This window comes from Mustela lutreola, chromosome 14 (assembly GCF_030435805.1).
Source record: "Mustela lutreola isolate mMusLut2 chromosome 14, mMusLut2.pri, whole genome shotgun sequence".
In the NCBI taxonomy this organism is placed as follows: Eukaryota; Metazoa; Chordata; class Mammalia; order Carnivora; family Mustelidae; genus Mustela; species Mustela lutreola.
In genome coordinates this window covers 49376022-49397618 of record NC_081303.1, presented here as the reverse complement: position 1 = coordinate 49397618, position 21597 = coordinate 49376022, and the positions used below count along the sequence as shown (strand labels likewise).

Sequence of the window (21597 nt, the reverse complement as noted above, 5' to 3'; positions counted from 1 at the left end):
TTAAAGTAGGGAAGCAACTGTGCTTCATGAACTAAGGGTAAACATGCCTGAAATGAATGGAAAGATAGACATTCTTGGTAGAGAAATAGAAACTATAAATAACCAAACAGAACAATTTTATATCTGAAAAAATGCAATATGTGAAATTAAAACATTCTTTTGATGGGCTAACAGCAGAAAAGAGATGATAAAAGAGAGAGTCAATGAACACGAAAATAGATCAATAGAACGTATTCAGTCTAAAGAACAAAGAGAAAAACAATCGGGAAGAAAAAAGAATAGAATCCCAGGGATCTGTGGAACAATACCAAAAGTTCTAAATATTGAGGTGCCTGGCAGGCCTGGTCTGTAGAGCATGCAACTCTTGATCTCAAGGTTGTAAGTTCGAGTCCCACATTAGGTGTGGAGATTACATAAAAAAGAAAATCTTTAAAAACACAAAAGTTCTAATATTTATGCCATTGAATTTCCAAAGAAGAGAAGAGAGACTGATGCAGAAAAACGTTAGAAGAAATAATAGGACACAAAAGACAAGGCAATAGGGAGGAATTCCCATGGATTGGAGGAGATGAAGTTGTGTAAGTACATGTTCTGTGGGATCCTAGAATGGATCCTGAACAAAGAAAGCACATTGGTGAAAAGGTGATAAAATCCTGGGAAAGTGTGTAAGTTGGTTAATAATACTGTACCAATGTTAATCACTCTGTTTTCATCATCATATCAAAGTTATGCAAGGTGTTAACATTTGAGAATGTTTGCTGAAATGTATGTGGGAAATCTCTGCATTATTTTTGGAACTTTTCTGTAAGTCTAAAATTATTTCAAAATAAAAAGGTTTTAAAATTTTTGTGAAAGGAAGGAAGGGAGAAAGGGGTCGTGGTTACATTAATGTCAGATGAAGTATACTCCAAAACAAAGAAGATGGCCAGCGATAAAGAGGGCCGTCATCTGATGATGGAAGTCAATTCACCAAGAAGACCTAACCATCCTAAACGTGCATGCAACTAACAACAGAATGTCAAAATACGTGCAGACAAAAGGAGTAAAGCTGACTGGATAAATAGAAAAATCAACAATTACATTTGAAGACTTCAACACTTCTCTGAGTAATTGCTAGAACCATGCAAGGAAAATCAGTAAGGGTGTCGATGACCTGAAAAGCACTACCGATCAACTTGACCTAACTGGCATTTTCAGAGTACTCTACTCAACAGCATCTGAGCACATATTCTTTTCATGTGAGATTCTGCAAAATTAGAATACCCCGGAAGAATTATGTCTTGACTTGGGATCACCAAGAATGGATTTCCCGGGGCACCTGGGTGGCTCAGTGGGTTAAAGCCTCTGCCTTCGGCTCAGGTCATGATCCCAGGGTCCTGAGATCAAGCCCCACATTGGGCTCTCTGCTAGGCAGGGAGCCTGCTTCTTCCTCTCTCTCTGCCTGCTTCTCCACTTACTTGTGATCTATGTCTGTCAAATAAATAAATAAAATATTTTAAAAAAAGAAGAAGAAGAATGGATTTCTCCTCTTAGAGATCTCCAGGACACCTGGCACAAACCCGAGTTTCCGTCCGAGATTCTGAGTGCCAGTGGAGACCTTCTCTGAGGTGTCTGCCTGCTATCTCTCGGAGCATTGGTGGTTTTCTGTGGCTTCCTTCTGCTTTGATGTTTGCTGTGACTTCCAGGAAAGGAAGTACTTCCTCTAAATTAATGTTGTATCTGGTACCTAATCTATATCAGTTCATCAGGAGCAAGTGCACCAGCCTAACAGCGTTCTTCTTACTTTTTCATCTTTTAAAACCCAGGGTGTGAGAATATGTGTGTGGTGTGTGTGTGTGTGTGTGGTGTGTGTGCATGCACATCTTTGAGTCTTATAACTCGTTTCAGATATTATCAGGTTCATGTGTCATCAGATACTGATTTGCTGTGCAGTCATGGGGGACAAAATGTGTTCACGTCTTAATTCCTGGAACCTGTGAATATGTGACCTTACATGGTAAGAAGGACTTTACAGTGTGATTAAGTTAAGAACTTTGAGATGAGATTATCCCGGGTTATCTGAGTGGGCCCCACGTAAGGACAAGGATCCTTGTAAGAGGGAGACAGGAGATGATGAGTCAGAATCGTTAATTCCACTTCTTGATACGCCCACATTCTACCCACAGTCTCCACCATTAACTTAACTGATGAGAAAGGGAAGACTGAAAGGAAAAACAAAACAAAACAAACTGTGGGTTGCCTTATTTTTCCCTCTCTTGCCATGCCATTTTTGACATAAGTGGTTAAAACTAACATAAAGAAGGAAGGGAAGTGGGGCGCCTGGGTGGCTCAGTGGGTTAAGCCGCTGCCTTCGGCTCAGGTCATGATCTCAGGGTCCTGGGATCGAGTCCCACATCGGGCTCTCTGCTCAGCAGGGAGCCTGCTTCCCTCTCTCTCTCTCTCTGCCTGCCTCTCAGTGTACTTGTGATTTCTCTCTGTCAAATAAATAAATAAAAATCTTTAAAAAAAAAAAAAAAAGAAGGAAGGGAAGTGAGGAAGGCTATGGTAGGTCATCCGTGCTAGAACACTATTGCCTTCTTTCTGTAATCCCTGCTTATCAATTGCTTTAAGAGTCAGAGTTTCTGGAAGTATTCGCACATCACTACAGGCCCTCAGCCCACAGGGAAACCGGAAGTGATAACAAAGCACCATGATGTTAAGGGAGTGCCCAGGGAGGAGGCATGGCAGAGGGACAGCAAGACCTTGTCTTTTGCTCACCATTAAAGCATGAATTCTAAAGAGGAAGGAGACTTAGCAAACTGTATTTCATACTAAACAGTGTTCTGAATGAGGTCCAATCAAAATAATACAAACTCGAATAATTGATTTATTATATTTAAATAATTAAGGAATCATAACAGATTTGTTATGTTCCTACTTCCTCATCCTTATCTTGAAAAAATTACCACCTCCTCCTCCACCTTGTCCGGCTCAGGAGAGGAGCCAGTTACCGCACTCAGGCATTCAGTTTAACTCAAAATTTCCTGGTAACTAATGTGAGAAGAATGAAACTGTAAAGGGAAAGCACGAATTATAATGTCCTACACAGTTTTTCATTCACTTGTTTGTAAAAAAAACTCAGAACAAAAAATAAACAGGAAGGTTACTCTTTCATACAGTTTAGTACTCATTCTTAATTTGGGAGAACGTACATTAAGTACAACTGGCTTATTGGGGTGTAGACATAAGCTGGCTTTATTTTTTCCAAGGCCTGCCTCCTGAAGGTGCTTGGTTGAACTTCCCTTTCTTACTGGGCGGTAGCCCTCTTTGAAAAGTTTCATTTTGATCGCTTCATTTTTCCTTCTCCTCCTGGCTGTGAGAATTCTGTCAAGCCATTATGTAAGATTCAGTTCTGCTCAAGTCTTCCTTCTCCTCTCTGACTCTCCCGTCTCCTTACTTGACCAGGTTGGGTTTCGCCCCTCTCTGGGCTTGTTCTTGCTTGCCTGCAGTGCCCCGACTGGCCAGTAGCCCAGACATGGTGCATCCTGTGAGGCAGGAATGTCAACGCTGGTTACTTGTGAGGTGAACCCGACAGCCCTGAAGGAATCTGCCCACGATACTGTCACCAGGTGTGGGAGAGTTAGATCCTGGAACCATCTGCCTTTATCCCACTGTTTGAGTCTGTTCAAGCTGCTCTAACAAAAACCATAGACTGCGTGGCGTAAACAACATTTCTCCGTCCTGGAGGCTGGGAAGTCCGAGATCAAGATGCCGGCAGATGTGGTGTCTGGTAAGGCCTGCTTCCCAGTTCACAGATGGCTGTCTTCTCCACATGTTCTCACGTGGCAGAAGGGACAGACAGCATATCTTTCTGGGGTCTTATAAAAGCACTAATTCCTTGGGGCGCCTGGGTGGCTCAGTGGGTTAAAGCCTCTGCCTTTGGCTCAGGTCATGATCCCAGAGTCCTGGGATAGAGCCCCGCATCAGACTCTCTGCTCGGCAGGGAGCCTGCTTCCCCCTCTCTCTCTGCCTGCCTCTGCCTACTTGTGATCTCTCTTTCTCTGTCAAATAAATAAATATTTTTTTAAAAAAGCACTAATCCCATTCCTGAGAGCTCCACCCTCGTATCTAATCACCTCCCAAAGGCCCCCACTTCCTACTACCATCACATGGGGGTTTCAACATATGAATTTTGGGGGGCACACACATGTTCAGTCTACAGTACCCACCCAAGTGCTTGTAAGGCCACTTCAGATGGTCTACACCTAACAGAGGCATCCTAGAGGCCCCTTACCTGGCACCCTGTTGAGTGGCCCAGGCCCAGTCACCTTCCCCTGGTGATACTTTCATTGCAGTTCTGCCCAACAGTGGGTGACTGGCTGCTTCACAGAACCGACCCCCCCCACCCGTTCTGACAATACCGTCTTCTTCCTTTCCCAAGGGTGCAAGGCGCTCTGCAGAAGAAGGTGGTTACTTGCCCAGGGATGGGGGCAGGGAAGGAGGAAAGAACCTCTCTTCCTGACCAGCAAACTCCTCAAAGCCTGGCCTCCAACCCCTCGGCCATGGAGCAGGGACATGGAGTGGTGGAGGCGGTGTTTGGTAGGATTTATTTTCCTGTTCTCAGTAAACCCTAGGCTGATGCCTAAAGCTCATGGCATGCTAAATTCAGAATGTGGGGTGTTTTATACCCAGCTTTAGGCCTTAGCCTGGATTCCTGAATGACAGGGGAAAAACCTCCCTCAACATTTTGTGGCCTAAGTACATGTGCTGAAACCGTATCATCAATCATCAATTATCAATAACCGGCCTCTACCTTGGGCCTTGGGCTAAGATATACGGTGTATACAAAGGACTTAAATATATTTTCCTGCAGGCAAAGTGATACAGATTAATAGGGAGATTGATCAAATATGTTAACAAAACAATGCAGAAAATCAAAATACCCAGAACGCTTTAACGTTATACCCGTTTTGTAGAAGAAGGGACAAAGCATATTTCTTTAAGTGGGTTGTAACTATATGTCTTCACTTTATACATGCTTTAAAATTATTTTTTTAAATTTGGGAATAATTTACAGAAGAGTCACAAAATTAGGAGAGAATTTCTATATATCGCTCATCGAGCTTCCCCCACTGGTAACATCTTCCATAACCATGATACAATGATCAAAACTAAGAAACTAACATAAGTGTAATACTATTTACTAAAATGTGAACTTTTTGAGTGCTATCATTTTTTTCCCCACTAATGTCCTTTTTCTGTACCAGGATCTAATCCATCTAATCCAAGGTACCATTATTCTATATTTAGTCATCAGGCCTCTTTGGTGTCCTCTATTCTGTGACAGTTTCTTAGTGTTCCCTTGTCTTTCGTGACTTTTACCATGGTTAAGAGTTCAGGTCAGGTGTTTGTAGAATGTTAGGCAATCTAGATTTTCTGACTTTTTTCTCATGATAAGAATGGGGTGTTGGGGGCACCTGGGTGGCTCAGTGGGTTAAAGCCTCTGTCTTCGGTTCAGGTCATGATCCCAGGGTTCTAGGATCAAGCCCCGCATTGGGCTCTCTGCTCAGCAGGGAGCCTGCTTCCTCCTCTCTCTGTGCCTGCCTCTCTGTCTACTTGTGATCTCTGTCTGTCAAACAAATAAATAAGATCTTAAAAAAAAAAAAAAAAAGAATGAGGTTTTGTGGATTTGGGGGAAGAATGCTACAGAAGTGAAGTAAATGATTATGATCTTATGATCATATGATCTTATGATCAATGATTATGATTTTATGATTTCCTTGATCATAAAACAACCTGACTTATTACCAGAGAGTTAACCTTGATCACATGGTTAATGTGGTGTCTGCCAAGTTTTTCTGGTCTAAATTTGCCCCCCCCACCCCCACCAGCCATTCCATAGTCTATTTGTTAGAAAAGAGTCACTAAATCCAGCCCACACTCCACACCAAAGGGAAGGGGAATTAACTTCTGGGGGAAGTATTGACTAATTTGTGGACAGACGTGTTAGTGTCATCATAGTAATGTATAAATATTTGGGGGAGATCTTTGAAGCTATACAACTATCTTATTTCTCTTTAAAGTGTCATCCACTATTTTAGCATTCATGAGCATTCAGCAATTATTCTGTGGAGTCTTCTTTTTATTATTAAGTTTTTATTTTAATTTCAGTATAGTTAACATACAGTTCTATGGTGTCTTAGTAGTGATTTTCTTCTTTCTTCTATATTTATTATTCAGAATTCATCAGGAAGGAAGAGTTCTCCCTTTCCTCCATTTTATTCACTTGTTGGTATGGCCTCAAGAATATTTACTTTGTTCTTTGACATACAAATTTATATCATAATTATTTATTTTTATGCTGAAATTGTTCTAGCTTTGTCCCCGGGAACTTTTTTAGATGGCTCCTTTTGACGTACCTTCATATTATCTTGTGTTTTTTTTCCCTGACACCCTCCTCTCTTTTTCTTTCTTTCTTTTTATCTTTCTTTTTTTTTTTTTAAAAGACCATCTACAAGATGGTGAAGCTCCCTGTCCCTGTGTTTTCCCTACACCATCCCTAGAACTGGCCATTTCTCCAAGGAGCTCTGGTTCCTTCTACTGACAATGAGATTTAGAAACCAAGACCTGGGTGCTGAGTGTGTTCATTGCTTCTAGGGTGTCAATTCTTCTAGACCCTCCAGTGGACAGAGCTAAGAAATATATGTCTGCTAGCCTACGTATACACATATCTATATTTCTGTATCTATTCGTATATATATTAAAATAAACAAGAGTTCAAACTATAGTTCCAACTCTAATTCAGTACCACAGAATTCATTGTAGCCTTTTTTTTTTAAAAAAATGTTTTATTTATTTATCTATTTGACAGACAGAGATCACAAGTAGGTGGAGAGGCAGGCAGAGAGAGAGGTGGAAACAGGCTCCCTGCTGAGCAGAGAGCCCAATGCGGAGCTCGATCCCAGGATCCCGGGATTATGACCTGAGCCAAAGGCAGAGGCTTAAGCCACTGAGCCACCCAGGCGCCCCCATTGTAGCCTTTCAAATAGTGAGAAGCCTACCCCTCCTTATCTATACTTACTTATTTGTTGAATCTTAGTATACATTTAAAGTAGTTTCAAGATTTCTAACCTATATACCTCTGAGATATGAATTTACCAACTAGAGTACAGTGTTTGTGTAGTTTTCTGTGTGTCTCTATCTTACAGTTTCAAGTGAAAACATGATTTCCCAAAGTTAATTAGACCAGCTCCTTTTCCCTCCCACCCCCTTCATCTGTAATATAGTTAGCTTTATTTGTCTTAATCTGCATTCCATCATGGCTTCCCCTGACAGCGTGGTTAATTAAAAAAATTTACATACAGTAAAAGCCACTCGTGGTGCTATATAGTTTGTGTTCTGACAAATGCACCGAGTCCTGTATCCATCACCACAATATGATACGGAAGAACCCCAGCAACCTAAAAATTCCTCTGGAGTGAACTTCCCTTTCCCTAAACCTGGCAACCACTGATCTGTTTTCCATCCCTATAGTTTTGTCTTTTCCGGAATGTCATATGAGTGGAATCATACAATGTGTAGATTTTTAGGTCTAGCTTCTTTCACAGCAAAATGTATTTAAGATTTGTCCATGTTGTTGCACAAACCAATAGTTCATTCCTTTTTCCTGCTGAGTATAGATAACTTTATTACATGGATTACATGGATATACCACAGTTCATTTTTCCATTTACCTGTTGAAGGACATCTGGCTTATTTCTAGTTTTGGCAATTGTGAATAAAGCTGCTATAAATAGTCATATATGGGCTTCTGTATGAACACAAGTTTTCAGTTCGCTTGGGTAAACACTCAGGAGTGGAATGGGTTGGCTGTATAGTAATTGCAGGTTTAAAAGAAACTGTCAAACAGTTGCAATGAATGACCCTCTGGTGTCCACATGTTCTCTAGCATTTTGTTGTCCACACTCTTTTTCAACGGGAAACTGCCACCCCACCCCAACTCCGACTTCTTCCTTCTTTTTGGCTTCTGCCAGGATTACAAACTAATCCGTATTCTTGTTTTGTGTCCTGCTGGTATTTGCCAAGGTAACAATTTTGGACACCTCATGTTTCTACTGTGCATGAAAGTACTCTCATTTTTAATCTAGTAACCATCCTATAAGGCAGTTTCAGCAAACATTCTTAGGTTGGTATGAGAGTTACTAGCACCCTGCTTGGGAAGAATTCTTTTCTGGCTTTCCCAGATGCTGGCTTTTGTGAGTCCCTTAGCTTCTGTGTATCTCAGCCTCTTTGTAGTCTACCTGAAAGAACTCTGAAATACAAGGATGGTCAGTGGTCTACACCAGCCCCTTTAGAGGCTATGGATCCAGCAGGATAGACTACTCCACGGAACTCTTCAGCTGGGTGCCTGGGTCCTAATTTGTCAGGAAGAAGCTATGTGTGTGGCCTGTGCGTGGAGTCCCTGTCTCTGGACTTGGCAGGTAGCACATTCTCATAGTCATTAGAAGTGTCATTTGACATTTCTTCTCCATGTTCTATCTGACTAGTCTCACTCTGTGCAGATGGCTGACGGGTCACAGGTTCCCCTAGAGCCAGAACCCTCCCTGATTGCATGACAAATTGGATGTGGGTATCTGGATTCTCCGTCCTGCCTTCTACGTGGTCTGGGTTTGAGGGGATCACTTCTTCCACCTGCTGCTGGTTTCTATTGATAAGTGCTGATGGGACATTTTCATAATCCCGATAGCACTGGAAAGCCATCCGTGGCTGCTTCCCCTGGAGGGTCTCAAGATTCAACCCTGCCATGTTGACATAGTCATTCGAGGTCTCAGATGAGCCTTCCTCATCACTGAGTGGATCATCACTCTTGGATCTTGGAGACCGAAAACTGGCATGGTCACTGACATTCCCATAGCCCTTGTCTTTTTCCTCAATAAGCTCTAGCTCCTGCTCCTGGGCACTTGGGAGGGTGAAGAGGTTCTCAGGGGTGCTGTTGGTAGAAGCTAGAGCCTTAGCAATCTCCTCTGCTGTGGGGACATTGATGTAATCTCTTGAATCCTCTGAAGAAATGCTCCGGCAGTCTCTGGTTGTTCTGATATTGACATAGTTTGCCGAGGGAGTGAGGTCCCCACACATCTGGAGCCATGTGGCATTGTCATAGATGCCTACTGCATAGCCATTGGCAGGAGCATGGTCTCCGTGCAGCCAGAGGCCACTGCCTGCTTGGGAGGGCTATAAGCAAGAAGAGAAAGCCAGTGACAGGATGGAAGCAGAAATACCGACGAAGCCTTTCTTCTTCCCCATCCAGTACCGCTATCTGATAACTCCTTCACTTGGTTCTCCTCTTGGAGAAAATGTCTAAGTTGGGGGTCTGCAAATGCAAAGCCTTAGATCCTAGGCAGGTATGAACAAAGTGGGTGAAGCTTAAGGAAAGCAACAGTGTAAATGTGATCATAAATTCCTACTGGATTTTGGCCACAGTGTGGGTGTTCAACGGAGAGTCTCTAGGCGGGAGTATTAGAAACTGGAGAGAGCGGGCTGCCTCAGAGCTCATCATGAGGCAGTACAGCCTAGTGTGCAAAGGTAGCGACTCAGCCTTAGACTCAGGGTGTGAATCCCACCTTACTACTCTGTGTGGGCAAGTTACCTAATCCCTTCGTGCCTTTCTTCCCTAGCATATAAAATGGGACAATCATAATACCGCCATAATATGGGTTCTGTGAGGTGTTAGTGTATGACTATGTGTGAAGTGTATGGAAGGTTCCCCGCCCATGGAAAGCATTAACACTGTTGGTATTATTAGTAAAGGGGCAGCTGACATAGAGACTCAGCCCCTCACGGCCATTTAAGGACGCCGGTTTGCTGTTTCCAGAACTTCTGACTTTTCAAGAAAAGCTGGACATCCAGACTTTAATGTGAAATCTTTTCAATTTTTAGATGCTGGCAACTGGCTCAACGTATCGTTCACATGCTACAGAGTCCAAATCAGATGTGTTGTGGCCTTAAACAGGGTTGGGACTGAGCGCCGGAACTCACTTTGGCAGCGGAATTTCCTCTTCCCTGCGTGTTATCAGCCAGGAGGACCTGCAACCCCAGGAAGTCTTGGAGATGGGAACAGAGCCCAAGCGTGGGACACATGGGGGCGGGACCGGGAGGTGACCACATGGTAATGAACCCAGAGCTCTGGCTAATGAGAGGCTGGGGAGCATCAGGAGCAGCAGCCGCGGTAAGATTGTGTTTCCTTGAAATGACCACAAAATTGAAGGGACCGATTCTTCGAGGAGCAAGAGAGAACTTATCTATGGGACGAGCCCCCGAGCTTCAAAGGCTTCCTTTTACTCTCTGGGGTCTCTGCTCCACAGTATTACAGGACTCCTGCCTGGCGGCTGCCTCCACATCATATGACACATACGGTCATGGTCATTCACCATAGCACTCCCCTGGTAACCTCGGAAATCCCCCGTTTGATCACTTTCTACACCAGCTACAGTCCTCAACGACTTACAAAGATACCTGCCCTTGAGGAGAACTGAAACAATTTGCCCCAGACCCCAGGAGGAATTCCCCAAGGAGGGCTTTAAAGAGGTTTTGAGCACAAGCTGCATTGTTGAAATATTTGTGTACCCTCCTGAGGTGATTTACTTGGTAAGGGACAATACTCTATTGGGATAAGCCGTTACCTGTCTTAGAACAATCCACTTCTGTTCTGACATCACTCCTTGAATACGTGCGCTCTGATGCCCTCCCCCAAATCCCAAACAATTGTTTCCACCTTTCTTAATTTTTCTCCCTGGGCTGCAGGGAGGTCCTGAGCTCGTCTTCCTAATATATTAATAGGGTCACAGAGCACCTGCCAGGGGACATGCTGTTTGTCGGGAAAGGAGATCTGTGACCTGAACTCGTTTACCTCAGTTCAGTCAGAAATATGCCATTTCTCCCAAGGGGCTCGTCCCTTCACTTGACTCTTACCACAGGCTCAGAAGGAGGGCTATCGGAATTTCTGGACAGGAGGCTCTCGGTACTAAAAATACGGTTACTTCTTGACTGACGTCTCCCTGAAAGAACAGAGAATGAGTCCGGAAGCTCGCAGGCCAGTCCCCGAACGCTTCAGCCTACAAAGTCCCCGCAGAGAGGGTGAAGTGGGTTCTTGTGGCGTCTGGTATTTAGGGCTTGGTGTTCTGTGGCAAGAGGGTCAGAGCTGGGGGAATGATGTGCTCTGAGGCCTGGAACTGTCCTTGGTTTCTAGCAAGGACCAGAGGGCACAAACTAGCACAGTAGTTCGTGGCTCCTGAGGCAAAACTTATCCACCTGTAATCCCGGAGGCCATGTTCTCCTTCTGTATGTCTCCCCATCCCTAGACATACCCATCTGTCTTTGGCCAACTTCATACCAAGATAAAACAACCCCTCCCCTGACCCAGAAGACCCCCAGCTCCCTTTTCAGAGCTCTCTAGGCCCCCAGTGGAGTTACTTCCTGTTTCTGTCTAGCTCATCCTCCTCCATGCTCCTTGAAGGGCAGAAGGGTTGAGTGTTTAAAGAAAGCTGCCTCTGGGTGGTGAGAGGACATTCTGAGGGCAGAAGGTTGGTGACATGCGTGCTCCATAGATTAGAAAGAAAAACCTACCCAGCTCGTCTCGCCTCTGGGGTAAGGAGTCATAAATATTTTTAGCTCCTTGTCTGGGTCGAGACAGAGACAGTAAGGGCATGATGGTAACTCGAAAGTAAGGAGCTTGTCCTGCAAGACAATGAGAGACCAGTGTTACAAAATGTGGGGGCCCCTGGGCATGAGATGGTCCCTGAAAATGTTCCCCACTCTCACTATGTATCATCAAAAGTGCATTTTCACACTTGCCCAAGTCGCTTTGAGCTAGAAGACTTGGTACACAGAAGCAGGAGGAAGAAATGGAGGCATGTGGGGTGTTGGACATGAGTGTCCCAGGGCAACAACTTTCAAAAATGGAACTCCAGTCAGCACGGAGCCTTTTGGAGCCACAGCTTAGATGAGTAAGACAGTGACCAGTGTGTCAGAGAAGAACGGAGTATTTCCCAGTGTAAGAGCTTATCCTGGAAGAATAAACGGGGCTTTGAATGCCAGGCTGTGTGATTGATGCCTGTGCATCTCAACTTGGGACAATCAAGGGACTCACGGTACTTCTTCCATTTACTCCAGTTCCACAGGCTGTAGAAAATCACAGTAGTCAGGAGGATGGCAAGGAATCCTGCAAACCCGGAAAAGATGGCACTGCTCTGGTCTTTCTCTCTGTGAGGAAAAATAAGTGCCATGTCTAGCTGTAGGAGGCTGAGGAGGTCGGAGAAGAGGCTTCCTGCAGGAACTGGAGCCCGAGGACTTGGAATGGGAGCCTGAGGTGGGTGGGCTGTGTGGCTGGAGAGAGGGTCTTCTATGTGGATGGAGGGAAACTGGACACAGGAGAAGGGCACTGTCCCTTTGGAATGCCTGCTGGGTGCCTTGGGTTTGTGTGTGTGTGGAACTCGTTTGATCTTTACAACAGTCTCATCTCTCCTTGGGGCCAGGAACCTGGGATTCAGACTCAGCGAGGCAGAGTAATATATCAAAGATCACACAGTAGGGAGGAGCCGAGATGGAAAGTGAGTCTAGGTCTGTTGGGGCCCAAAGACCATGCTCCTTCTACTGCATCCCCCTGTCCTCCAAAGTCACCAAATCAGGTTCATCTGCCCTTACTCACCCTCATTCCCTCTTCCTGGGCATCCTGTCTTGTGTGGAAGAAGGGGTTACCCGCCGTGCAGGGAGGGAGCTGCTCCGTGACAGAGTCTGCCTTGTGGGCATTTTTCAAACCCCGTTTACCAACTTGTGGAGCTGGTCTCCAAGCAACACTTGCTGTTTTGTGGAACGTAACCACTGCACATGCAGGGGTGAGTTCCTGCTGCTTGTGATTCCCTGACAGGGCTGGGGTTACTGCCTTGCTTTGCCTACTGTAATGAGAAGTCGCCGGGAGGTGGGGGTGGGGGTGACAGCAGAGTCTCTAGCAGACCTAAATATTAGAAACCAGATCAGCTACCAGGGAAGACTTTTGTGCTCCTGAGTCCTAGGCTTGTTTACCCAACTTATACCAGACCTTTCCTCTAGGCTGCCCAACGGATGTCTCAAACCAGATACATCTGAAACAGAATGCCCGTTCTTCTCCCAGAAGCCTGCTTCTCCTCTGGTATTGCCCATTAGCTAGTGGGTGGGTCAGAAGCCTTGGAGCCATTCTTGACTGCTCCTTTGCTTTCACACCTCACTTCCAGTTAACGAGCAGATTCCATCTGCTCAACCTTGGTCATCTTTCCCAAACCCAGTCACCTGTCACCCCTCCACTGCCACAACCACTCCACCCCCACCCCCAACTCACTGTGTGCTCCACATGGACCTTTGCAGTAACCTCCCTAAGCGTTGTCTTGCTTTCACTCTTGACCCCAACATCCTATCTTCACACAGGAGCCAGTGTGATCTTCTTAACAGTAAGTTAGATCATGTCTCCCCTCTTCTTGTGACCCATGTGACTTTGATCACACTTGGGATAACAGCCACAGTCCCTACCCAGTGAGGACGTCATGGCACCTTATGTTCTGGCTTCTGCCTACCTTCTTATTCCTTGTTTTTTAAAAAATGGTTTATTTAACTTATTTATTAGAGAGAGAATGTGCGCATGTGTGCATGGGGGAGGGGCAGAGGATGAGAGTATCTCCAGCAGACCCCGGGTTGAGTGTAGAACTGATGTGGGGTTCGATTCCACGACCCTGAGGTCATGACCTGAGTACAAATCAAGAGCCAGATGCTTGAATGCCTGAGCACCCAGACACCCCTATGCCTACCATCTGACCTCATTTCCTATCACTTCCCTTCTGACTGCGGCAGCCAGGACTCCTGGCCTGTCCTTGGCCACGAACGGCACATTCCTGCCTCTGACCAGCAGCTCCCTCTCCCAGGTGTCGGGGTATGTAGCTCAGTCCCTCATTTCTCTTGGCCTCTTCTGAAATGTCACCGGCTCGGACAAGCCTATTACTCTCAGGCCCTTCAAGTCTGTTCTGTGTTTTCCTCATACACTTAAGACTGATGGACATTATATTATACATCTCTTTGTTTATCTGTTTATATCTGACTTTCCCATTTGATTGTCAGCTCCAGGAAGCCATGGACTTGTCGATCCTGTTGATCTGGTGACTGGAACAGTGCCTGGCACTTAGCAAGGGCAAGATAGATATTTGTCGAATGAATGAGTGAATTAACAAACATGAATGAACACAGAAGTGAATATTTTGGGGGGTGCTTCAGGGTTCGGACAACTTTGGAATTCATTCCCCATCAGCGCTCCTGTCCACTGGCGGGGGACACATCTTTGTCATGGTAATCGCATTCTTTTCCCTGAACGACAGCGATTTTAAATGGCTGAGTTACTCTGTTATCACAGAGCTGAGATTTATAGCTACAGCTGTTGCCGAAGCTCCAACTGCTATTGGACTTTTAATTTTTGTTAGTATGATCCTGAACATTTGAGCAGTAAAATTTATAACCATGATTAGTTCTGTGAGATTTTATATCCTAAAGATGTATCTTGATCACATCTATGATTACGTTTCCCACTCATGGAAAGTTTTTAGAACCTTGAAACACATTGTTGAAAAAAACGGGCCTTTTGTTTCCATCATGGTGGGACCTAGTTTCTTTTGGAGGTGGGGGAGAGTGGTTGTTGGGACCCGAGACAGGAAGAATTGAGGACAGCAATTGGGGCCTCTGCGAGGTAAGAAATCCAGCCAGGCCAGGCAACAAGGTCTTAGGAAATCCTGTGTTAACACTGCTTTCCCTTTCCCCCTGCGACTCCCATTTCTCTTTTAAACCTATTCCTTTCCTCCCAGCAGTCCTGAGCAAGCTTCTCTAAGCCTAGAGTTTGGTGGTCTCAGTGGACCTGAGCGTGGTTGTGAGGGCAAGGAGCACTGCTTGGGTAGGAGCCCCCAGGGTTGCCCAGGGCTGTCTGTCTAAATCAGGGGAGGGGGGAGCTCATCACCCCAAGTCACTTACCTGTCCAGGCTGCCCTCAGTCACCTGAAGAGTCCTGGCCTCCAAGGTCCTCCCTCCGATGTTGGAAAGAGTTGGGGTGATCATATCCGCTGTCACAGCAACCTCTCTGGCTTCAGCTTCTCCTCCTAAGCCTTTTCTTAATTGTCAACAGCTAACACATGTTGCCACTTCTCCTGGCTCTTCCTAAGTTGCCATCCCCCAGGAGAAAAGGCAAAATTGGTTTTACATACCATCGGAAACGCTTTTTTAAGTAGACAAGACTGATAGAAATCCTCCTCGTCTCCATGTTTTCCAATTTTTCTAGAACTTTCTTTCCCCCCCAAACTTGCATCTCCCTGGCCTCTGCCCCTGAAATGTTAGGCTGTGTGAACCCCAAACACAAAAATGACGACAGGCTTGGTTCTACCTGGATGTGGCTACAGTGCCCACTGCGGGAGGTGAGCGCTCAGCCGAGTGCGGGGCTCCCCTAGAGAGGTGGCTCAGGGAGACGGCATGCTCTCAGCTCTCTGGTGCAAGTGTGAGGGGCACAGAGGGGGAAACTGCCAAGAGGCTCGAGAGAGACTCCGTGAGAAACTCATCCTCCCCCAACCCCCAAAAGCAGACAGAAAAGAGCAAACATTTGCCAGAATGGAAACAGAGAGTCGTCACAGGAAACGACACCACCAACGTGCTTATGAAGCACGGGGCACAGGAAATGCTGCTCAGCTATAATAAGAGAAGAAAACATGTCTGCAGGCCCTGTTCCCCAGGTTGGCCAGGAGCGCTGTGGACTTGTAGGTGTAGGGAGTGTGACTAAAGATGGGGCAAGGCGGGGGGGGGGGGGGATTTGTGACTATTTCTCTGGGCTTCTACAGGGGAACGGGCGGTTTTCATCGACACTTCCCCCGGGTGATTTGGACAAAGCTGGTCTGTGTTTCACATTTAGAGACTCTCTGGAGATGACGCTCAGAATGGAGCCCATGCTGGGGCAGCCGGGGCCCTGAAGGCCATTCCTTCTTGAAGCCCTGCCCTCCCTGGTCCCCTGGCCGCCTCACTCTCGCAGGGCTCTTCTGGAGATCATCCCAGTCCTGCTTGCTATGTACCTGTCTCAGAGGCCAGACCCCTCATTCCCTGTGCCGACCCAAAGTGTCCCAAACTTAGACAGTTGTTCAAAATTTGTTTCTAGCTGCCTCCTCTTTCTCTTACCCATCTCCTGAAACTCTTTGCAGCTTGGGGAAGTCCACAGAGAAGGGGTCACTGAGACTTTTAGGAGGCTGTGAAAGGCCTCTGACCAGGCTTTCCACAAGGAAATGGACTCCCAGAGGGCTGGCATGGAAGACAGCCAGTGCCTCAGCACCGTGGCCCTCCCCCATCTCTTCCCAGCGGACACCAAGGCCCCAGGCTTCCCGGGGCTGTCTACCCCTGCTCTGCGCATCCAGGCTCTCACAGGCCCCCAGGGGAGAGGGGCTGAAGCAGGGAGACTGGGTCCGCCTGGCTCTCCCGGGAACGCTGCCTTCCAAGTCCTTGCTGCCTTCCTTCCACATGGCCTTACCTGGCAGGAAGCGGAGGCGATGCCAGAGGCAGCTGGTTCCAAGAGCTGGAATCTGGGTCTCTGCCCGCTTGTCCTCGGGAATGGGTCTGAGTAGAACTAGAACTCCTCAGGAGAAAAAGATCCCTCGCTCCCCGGCCCCTGTGGCTGGGACTAGTGGGCGAGACAGCGAGGCTCCCCGGACCTATCCCGAGCCACTGGTACCAGCAGAAGGCTGTGTGTGAACCGGGAGCTTGGCAGGCGGTACTATGAAGAGAAGGGCCAGCAGGACCAAGCCTCAGAACCCTGACCGCTACTTTAAAAAAAAAATTTTTTTTTCTTTTTTAAAAGAAATTCTCCTGCATGATCTTCTTAAGACTTCACTCTTATCTACCCAGAGCGCTTGAGTCAGACTAATCTTCCCTCCGGTCTCCTGACTCCCTCCTCCCCCCACACTTGAGGGAAGCAACCTTCCGAACGGAGGCTGTGCCGTGGTTTCCAGACCGGGTTGAGTCCTGCCTCCGTCTCTCCTTTCCCTTCAGCCTTGCCACGACCAGCCAAATCAACCACCACAAACCTGTTATGTGGGGGCGCCCGGGTGGTTCAGTGGGTTAAACTGCTGCATTCGTCTCGGGTCATGATCTCAGGGTCCTGGGATTAAGTCCCACGTCGGGCTCTCTGCTCGCTGGGGAGCCTGCTTCTCTCTCTCTCTCTCTCTCTCTGTCTTTCTGCCTGTCTCTCCGTCTACTTGTGATCTCTCTCTGTCAAATAAATAAATAAAATCTTAAAAAAAAAAACAAAAAACCAAACCTGCTGTGTAAAATCATTCATCATGATAATGGCAGAAAACTACTGATTCCCGGGCAACAGGGCACATGTTTTAAACCTGATTGCTCTGGTGCTTCGCTAAAAGTGGCTAAACACTTTTAATGATTTCAGGGTTCAACATGACGTATGATCCTAAAGTATTACAATTAGGGGCGCCTGGGTGGCTCAGTTGGTTGCACATATGACTCTGGACATCGGCTCAGATGTTGATCTCAGGGTCATGAGTTCAAGCCTGGCATGGAGCCTACTTTAAAAAAAAGTATCAAGATTGGTTTTAAACGACAGAACTTGTGCCTCCAAGTCAGCAAAGGGGAGGGGTTTGCTCCAACTCAGCGATGTTACTAATATTAAAAACCTTTCAGAATCCTCTGGAAAGACAGAAGTGCTGTGTTAAGAGCATCCACACAAGTTCGGATCTACGTGACGGCTAGGGTTATCTGGGACAGGTCCTTTAATCTTTCTGGGTGTTTCCTTGGGTGTAAAATAGCAATACCACTACTTAGGCACTGCTGTTGTGAAAATTAATCGGGCTAACGATGAAAATGCTCGGCTGAGGATTTGGCGTATGCAAGCTCGTTAGGTGGGGGCTGTTGTTAATCTGACTATCTCATTGGGCTCTGGGCTCAGATCTTTACACTTAAAGGATTGCCTCCATTGGCCTTTCTTTCTTCCTCTCTTGATGCTCCGCCTGCCTTCCTGCCATGTATCCCTTTATACCTTCGATGCGGATTTACGGGAAGTGTCCCACCATCTGGCACTGGGCATCCCGACTTTGTCCATGCGCAGTGCGTTCAGGCCCGCAGGCCGTGCTGAGCCTGGGTGAGCACACCTGGCTTTTGTCACTTCCGTGCTCTGGGCCTTTGCACTGGTTCCTTTATTGTGACTGCAGTTCCTCTGTCTCATAAAATTCCAATAAAATCCATCTGAAGAGTTTATACCGGTTATCTCCGGGTTGTGGGGCTTGAGGTATTTTGCTACTTTCTTCTTTGGACTTCTACTGCTGAATTATTATAAAGATCAGGTGTCGTTTAAAAAATTGATTAAAAAAAATAACATTGTAAGTGTCACCACCTCTGCGCAGACTTCCCCCTCTGGAATTGGGTTTTGCCCTTCTGGGTCCCCAGGGCAACCCGGCACGATACCTCCGGATTGTTGGGATTAGTTGTTTAAATGCCTGTCTCCTCAAGTAGCCTTTGAACCCCTCTGGGGCAGGGACTTTGATTTATTGAATCTCTGTGGATGCCTAGGGGGCTCAGTCAGTCGTCTGCCTTCCGCTTGGGTCATGATCTCGGGGTCCTGGGATCAGGTCCCACACTGGGCTCTCCACTCGGTGGGTGTCTGCGTTTCCCTCTCCCTCTGTGTGTGCGCTCTCTCAAATAAAAAAAAAATAAAATAAAATATTTATTGCATCTCTGGCATCTGGCCCAGTGCCTGATTGTCAGAACAGGGGGCCCCCTGAGGTCTCTTAGGGGCCTACGGCTGCTAGGAATTTATGACCCTGAGTGTATAGCAGGGGGAGCTACTGAGAAAGAAATGGGCGTCTGGTATTTTGTTCTACTGTGTGCTCAGCTGTGAAGGAAAGAGACAAGCCTTGCATGGTCCTCGTTGCTCCTTGTAGGAAGGGCGATGTGGCTCCTGTGTTGGGGCCTCCTTTGCCCCAGGAAGGGGTGAACGGTGGCTTTTGTATTTCTGGGCCCCCAACTGCCGAAGTTGCCCTGTGGGAAAGACAGCCCCAGCCAGGCTTTGCTCTTGAAGGTTTGGGGGCTGAGACAACCCTAGCCGGTGACAGCTGCAGCCTTAAGGGTGGCAGTCCTCTCTACCTCTTGGCTCACTTGCTTCTGGGCCAGAGGCCTGCTCCAGTCCGGGCAAGTCTGAAACCGAGAACAAAGGCAGCAAATACTTCCCTTTTAAGTTAAAGTTGAGAGAGAGCAGGGTTAGGACAAAAAGATTTGGAAAGTATGAAGGATTTCTCTGCTCCCCGCCCCCACTCTGCCCGAGGCCCTTGAGGAGCAAGGGGAGAATTTGAAAGCAAGGAGTGTGAGCCGACTCAGGGTCGGGGATCGTTTGAACTCACTTAGGCTGGGCCTTGGTGGAGGAGGTGGGCTGGCATTGCTGACAGGCAAGAGATCCCTTTCCGTAAGGCTGGCGTCCTGAGAGCGGGGCAGACCTCTGCCCCTGGGTCCTTCTGGAGTCTGTGCTTGGTGCCCTGCCCCACCCCCCCACAACCCTTGAGCCCTGGCCTCGGCAGAGCTGTGGAGCCAAGCGAGCTGTGAGGCATGTTCCGATGAGCAGCTATCTTGCTAACAGCCCCAAGTCTCCCCTTAGCCCCAGGGCTGCGGGCACGCTGCTTCCCCTCAGCCAGCCCACACACGCTGGGAGGCTCTGACCCTGGGGCTCTGAGCAGGAAGGGGGCCTCTCCTCGGCAGCACAGGGGTGGGTGGGCAGTCACAGCAGAAATCAGATGAGGCCCAGCCTACCTCAGAGGAGGCCTGAGGGCAGAGGCCCCGGGGATGAGCCAACCAGTGTGGCAATAGGAGTGGGAGGCTGGAACAGGAAGGGCACAGGTGGAGAGGGTTTTCTTTGTTTCCTTCTTGCGTGAGTGAGTAGAATGTCATTTCCATCACTTCATTAACCCGGGCGTTCCTGAACTCTGGGGACGAGTCATAGATGTGAATTTTCTTGGAGCAAGCATTTTCTTTTCACTCTTCTGTGTATCATAGGACACCAGTGTGACAGGGAGCTCGGATTTACCTGTGTCCTTCAGCATTAAGTTGGGTCCACACGTGTATGGTACTTGCACTCGTCAAATCTACATTGTCCTTCCGTTTCCCGCAGCCGGCAGCCACACGACAGGCCCTTCAGCCAGAGGGCAGATCACTGCAGTCCGTAGGTGAACATCTTCCAGCTCTTTCCTGATTCATGAAAGCCAACCCTACGATGGCTTCCCGGCTCGGCCAGGCTCCCAGCTCCCTGCCTGCCCTTCCCCGCTCAGTTACTCCATTCCGACTCCTGTCTCCCCTGTATGTCCTCAAACACATCGCGGTCTCCTGCGGCAGGACCTTTGCCCTTGCTGGGCCCTTTGGAATCTCTTTATTTATCTAGCTCACATATTTATCTAGCTCACTCTCTGGCTCCCTTCACATATCTTCATGAATATCTGTTTATCAGAGAGGTCTTCTTTACAGAAGAGCAACCCTTGGGGCGCTGGGGGTCTCAGTCAGTTGTGACTGACTCTTGGTTTTGGCTCAGGTCATGATCTCCTGGGTTGTGGGATCAAACCCCCTTTCAAGCTCAGCGCTTTGGGGCGTCTGCTTGAGATTCTCCCTCTCCCTCTGCCTCTCTCTCTTTCTCTAGAATAAATAAAATCATCAAAAGGTCCACCCTCGGGGCGCCTGGGTGGCTCAGTGGGTTAAGCCGCTGCCTTCGGCTCAGGTCATGATCTCAGGGTCCTGGGATTGAGTCCCACATCCGGCTCTCTGCTTAGCAGGGAACCTGCTTCCTCCTCTCTCCCTCTGCCTGCCTCTCTGCCTACTTGTGATCTCTCTCTGTCAAATAAATAAAATCTTTAAAAAAAACAAAAAATCCACCCTCATGCCCCATTCACCCTTTCCTCTTACACTTTCCCTTTCTCCCTGGTCCTTGTCATCATTTGACATGCTACGTGTATACTTCTTTGTCTCTCCTCCATGAGACCAAGTTCAAAGAGAGCATGGGCTTTGTTTTGTTCCCTGCTGCATCCCTGGGTCCTACAACAGCGCCTGGCACAGCACATGCTTGTTGAGCGACGAGAGGACCACTATCTAAGGGGAGGAGGTGAGACTATAAATAAATCGATAAGAGAGACCCTCCTGCAGATGGTGGTGAGTCGCTAGCTAGTTTGGTACTAGAGTTTATTGGCTTTAGAGAAGAAACTGATTTCTTGTGCTTTAAGGACTGTGGAGCAATTTGTCTTTGTTGCAGGTGTAAGTGGCCGACCTGCCTACACATGTCCTGGCATGTGCTTGTGTCCAGGGCACACGTGGTGATGCCACATTCCAGGGGAGATAAAGCAAATGAGAGTGCAGTGTCACTCAGGAATTCTCCCGTGATTACTGACAGCAATTTGAGACACTAGACTGAGAATGGCAAGAGTGTCCGAGTTGGGGAGACCCTTGGGTCAGGGTCAGGGTTATAACCTAGGTCTTCCAATTCCCAGGCTGGTACACACCACCGTAGCTTAAGGGAGCCGGCTTGCTTCTCCTCTGTGAT

At 47.3% G+C, this 21597-nt stretch overlaps 1 protein-coding gene across 4 annotated transcripts; it reads right to left on the bottom strand.

Moving 5' to 3' along the window:
• Positions 1 to 6808: 6808 nt before the first annotated feature.
• Positions 6809 to 19957, bottom strand: LAX1 (lymphocyte transmembrane adaptor 1). 4 transcript variants are annotated; one of them, XM_059146312.1, is made up of 8 exons: positions 19424 to 19957; positions 17099 to 17282; positions 16546 to 16788; positions 15016 to 15197; positions 12125 to 12237; positions 11602 to 11712; positions 10948 to 11033; positions 6809 to 9210 (listed from the first exon to the last, which is right to left on the bottom strand). In XM_059146312.1, the coding sequence occupies exons 4-8, from the start codon at positions 15096 to 15098 to the stop codon at positions 8413 to 8415; spliced, it is 1191 nt and encodes a 396-aa protein (XP_059002295.1). In that variant the 5' UTR covers positions 15099 to 15197; positions 16546 to 16788; positions 17099 to 17282; positions 19424 to 19957; the 3' UTR covers positions 6809 to 8412. The 4 variants fall into 4 exon arrangements, with proteins under 4 accessions (XP_059002295.1, XP_059002297.1, XP_059002296.1 ...); XM_059146314.1 differs by lacking the exon at positions 16546 to 16788; XM_059146313.1 differs by lacking the exons at positions 16546 to 16788; positions 17099 to 17282; positions 19424 to 19957 and adding an exon at positions 15421 to 15656.
• Positions 19958 to 21597: the final 1640 nt, after the last annotated feature.

What these genes read in the sequence shown, in the direction of transcription:
- LAX1 (XM_059146312.1), bottom strand. Translation starts at nt 15,098, where the DNA reads ATGATCACCCCAACTCTTTCCAACATCGGAGGGAGGACCTTGGAGGCC. An exon ending in ACTGAGGGCAGCCTGGACAG is followed by an intron (nt 12,238 to 15,015) that starts GTAAGTGACTTG and finishes TTTTCCTCACAG; the next exon opens with AGAGAAAGACCAGAGCAGTG. An exon ending in GAGTAAATGGAAGAAGTACC is followed by an intron (nt 11,713 to 12,124) that starts GTGAGTCCCTTG and finishes ATTGTCTTGCAG; the next exon opens with GACAAGCTCCTTACTTTCGA.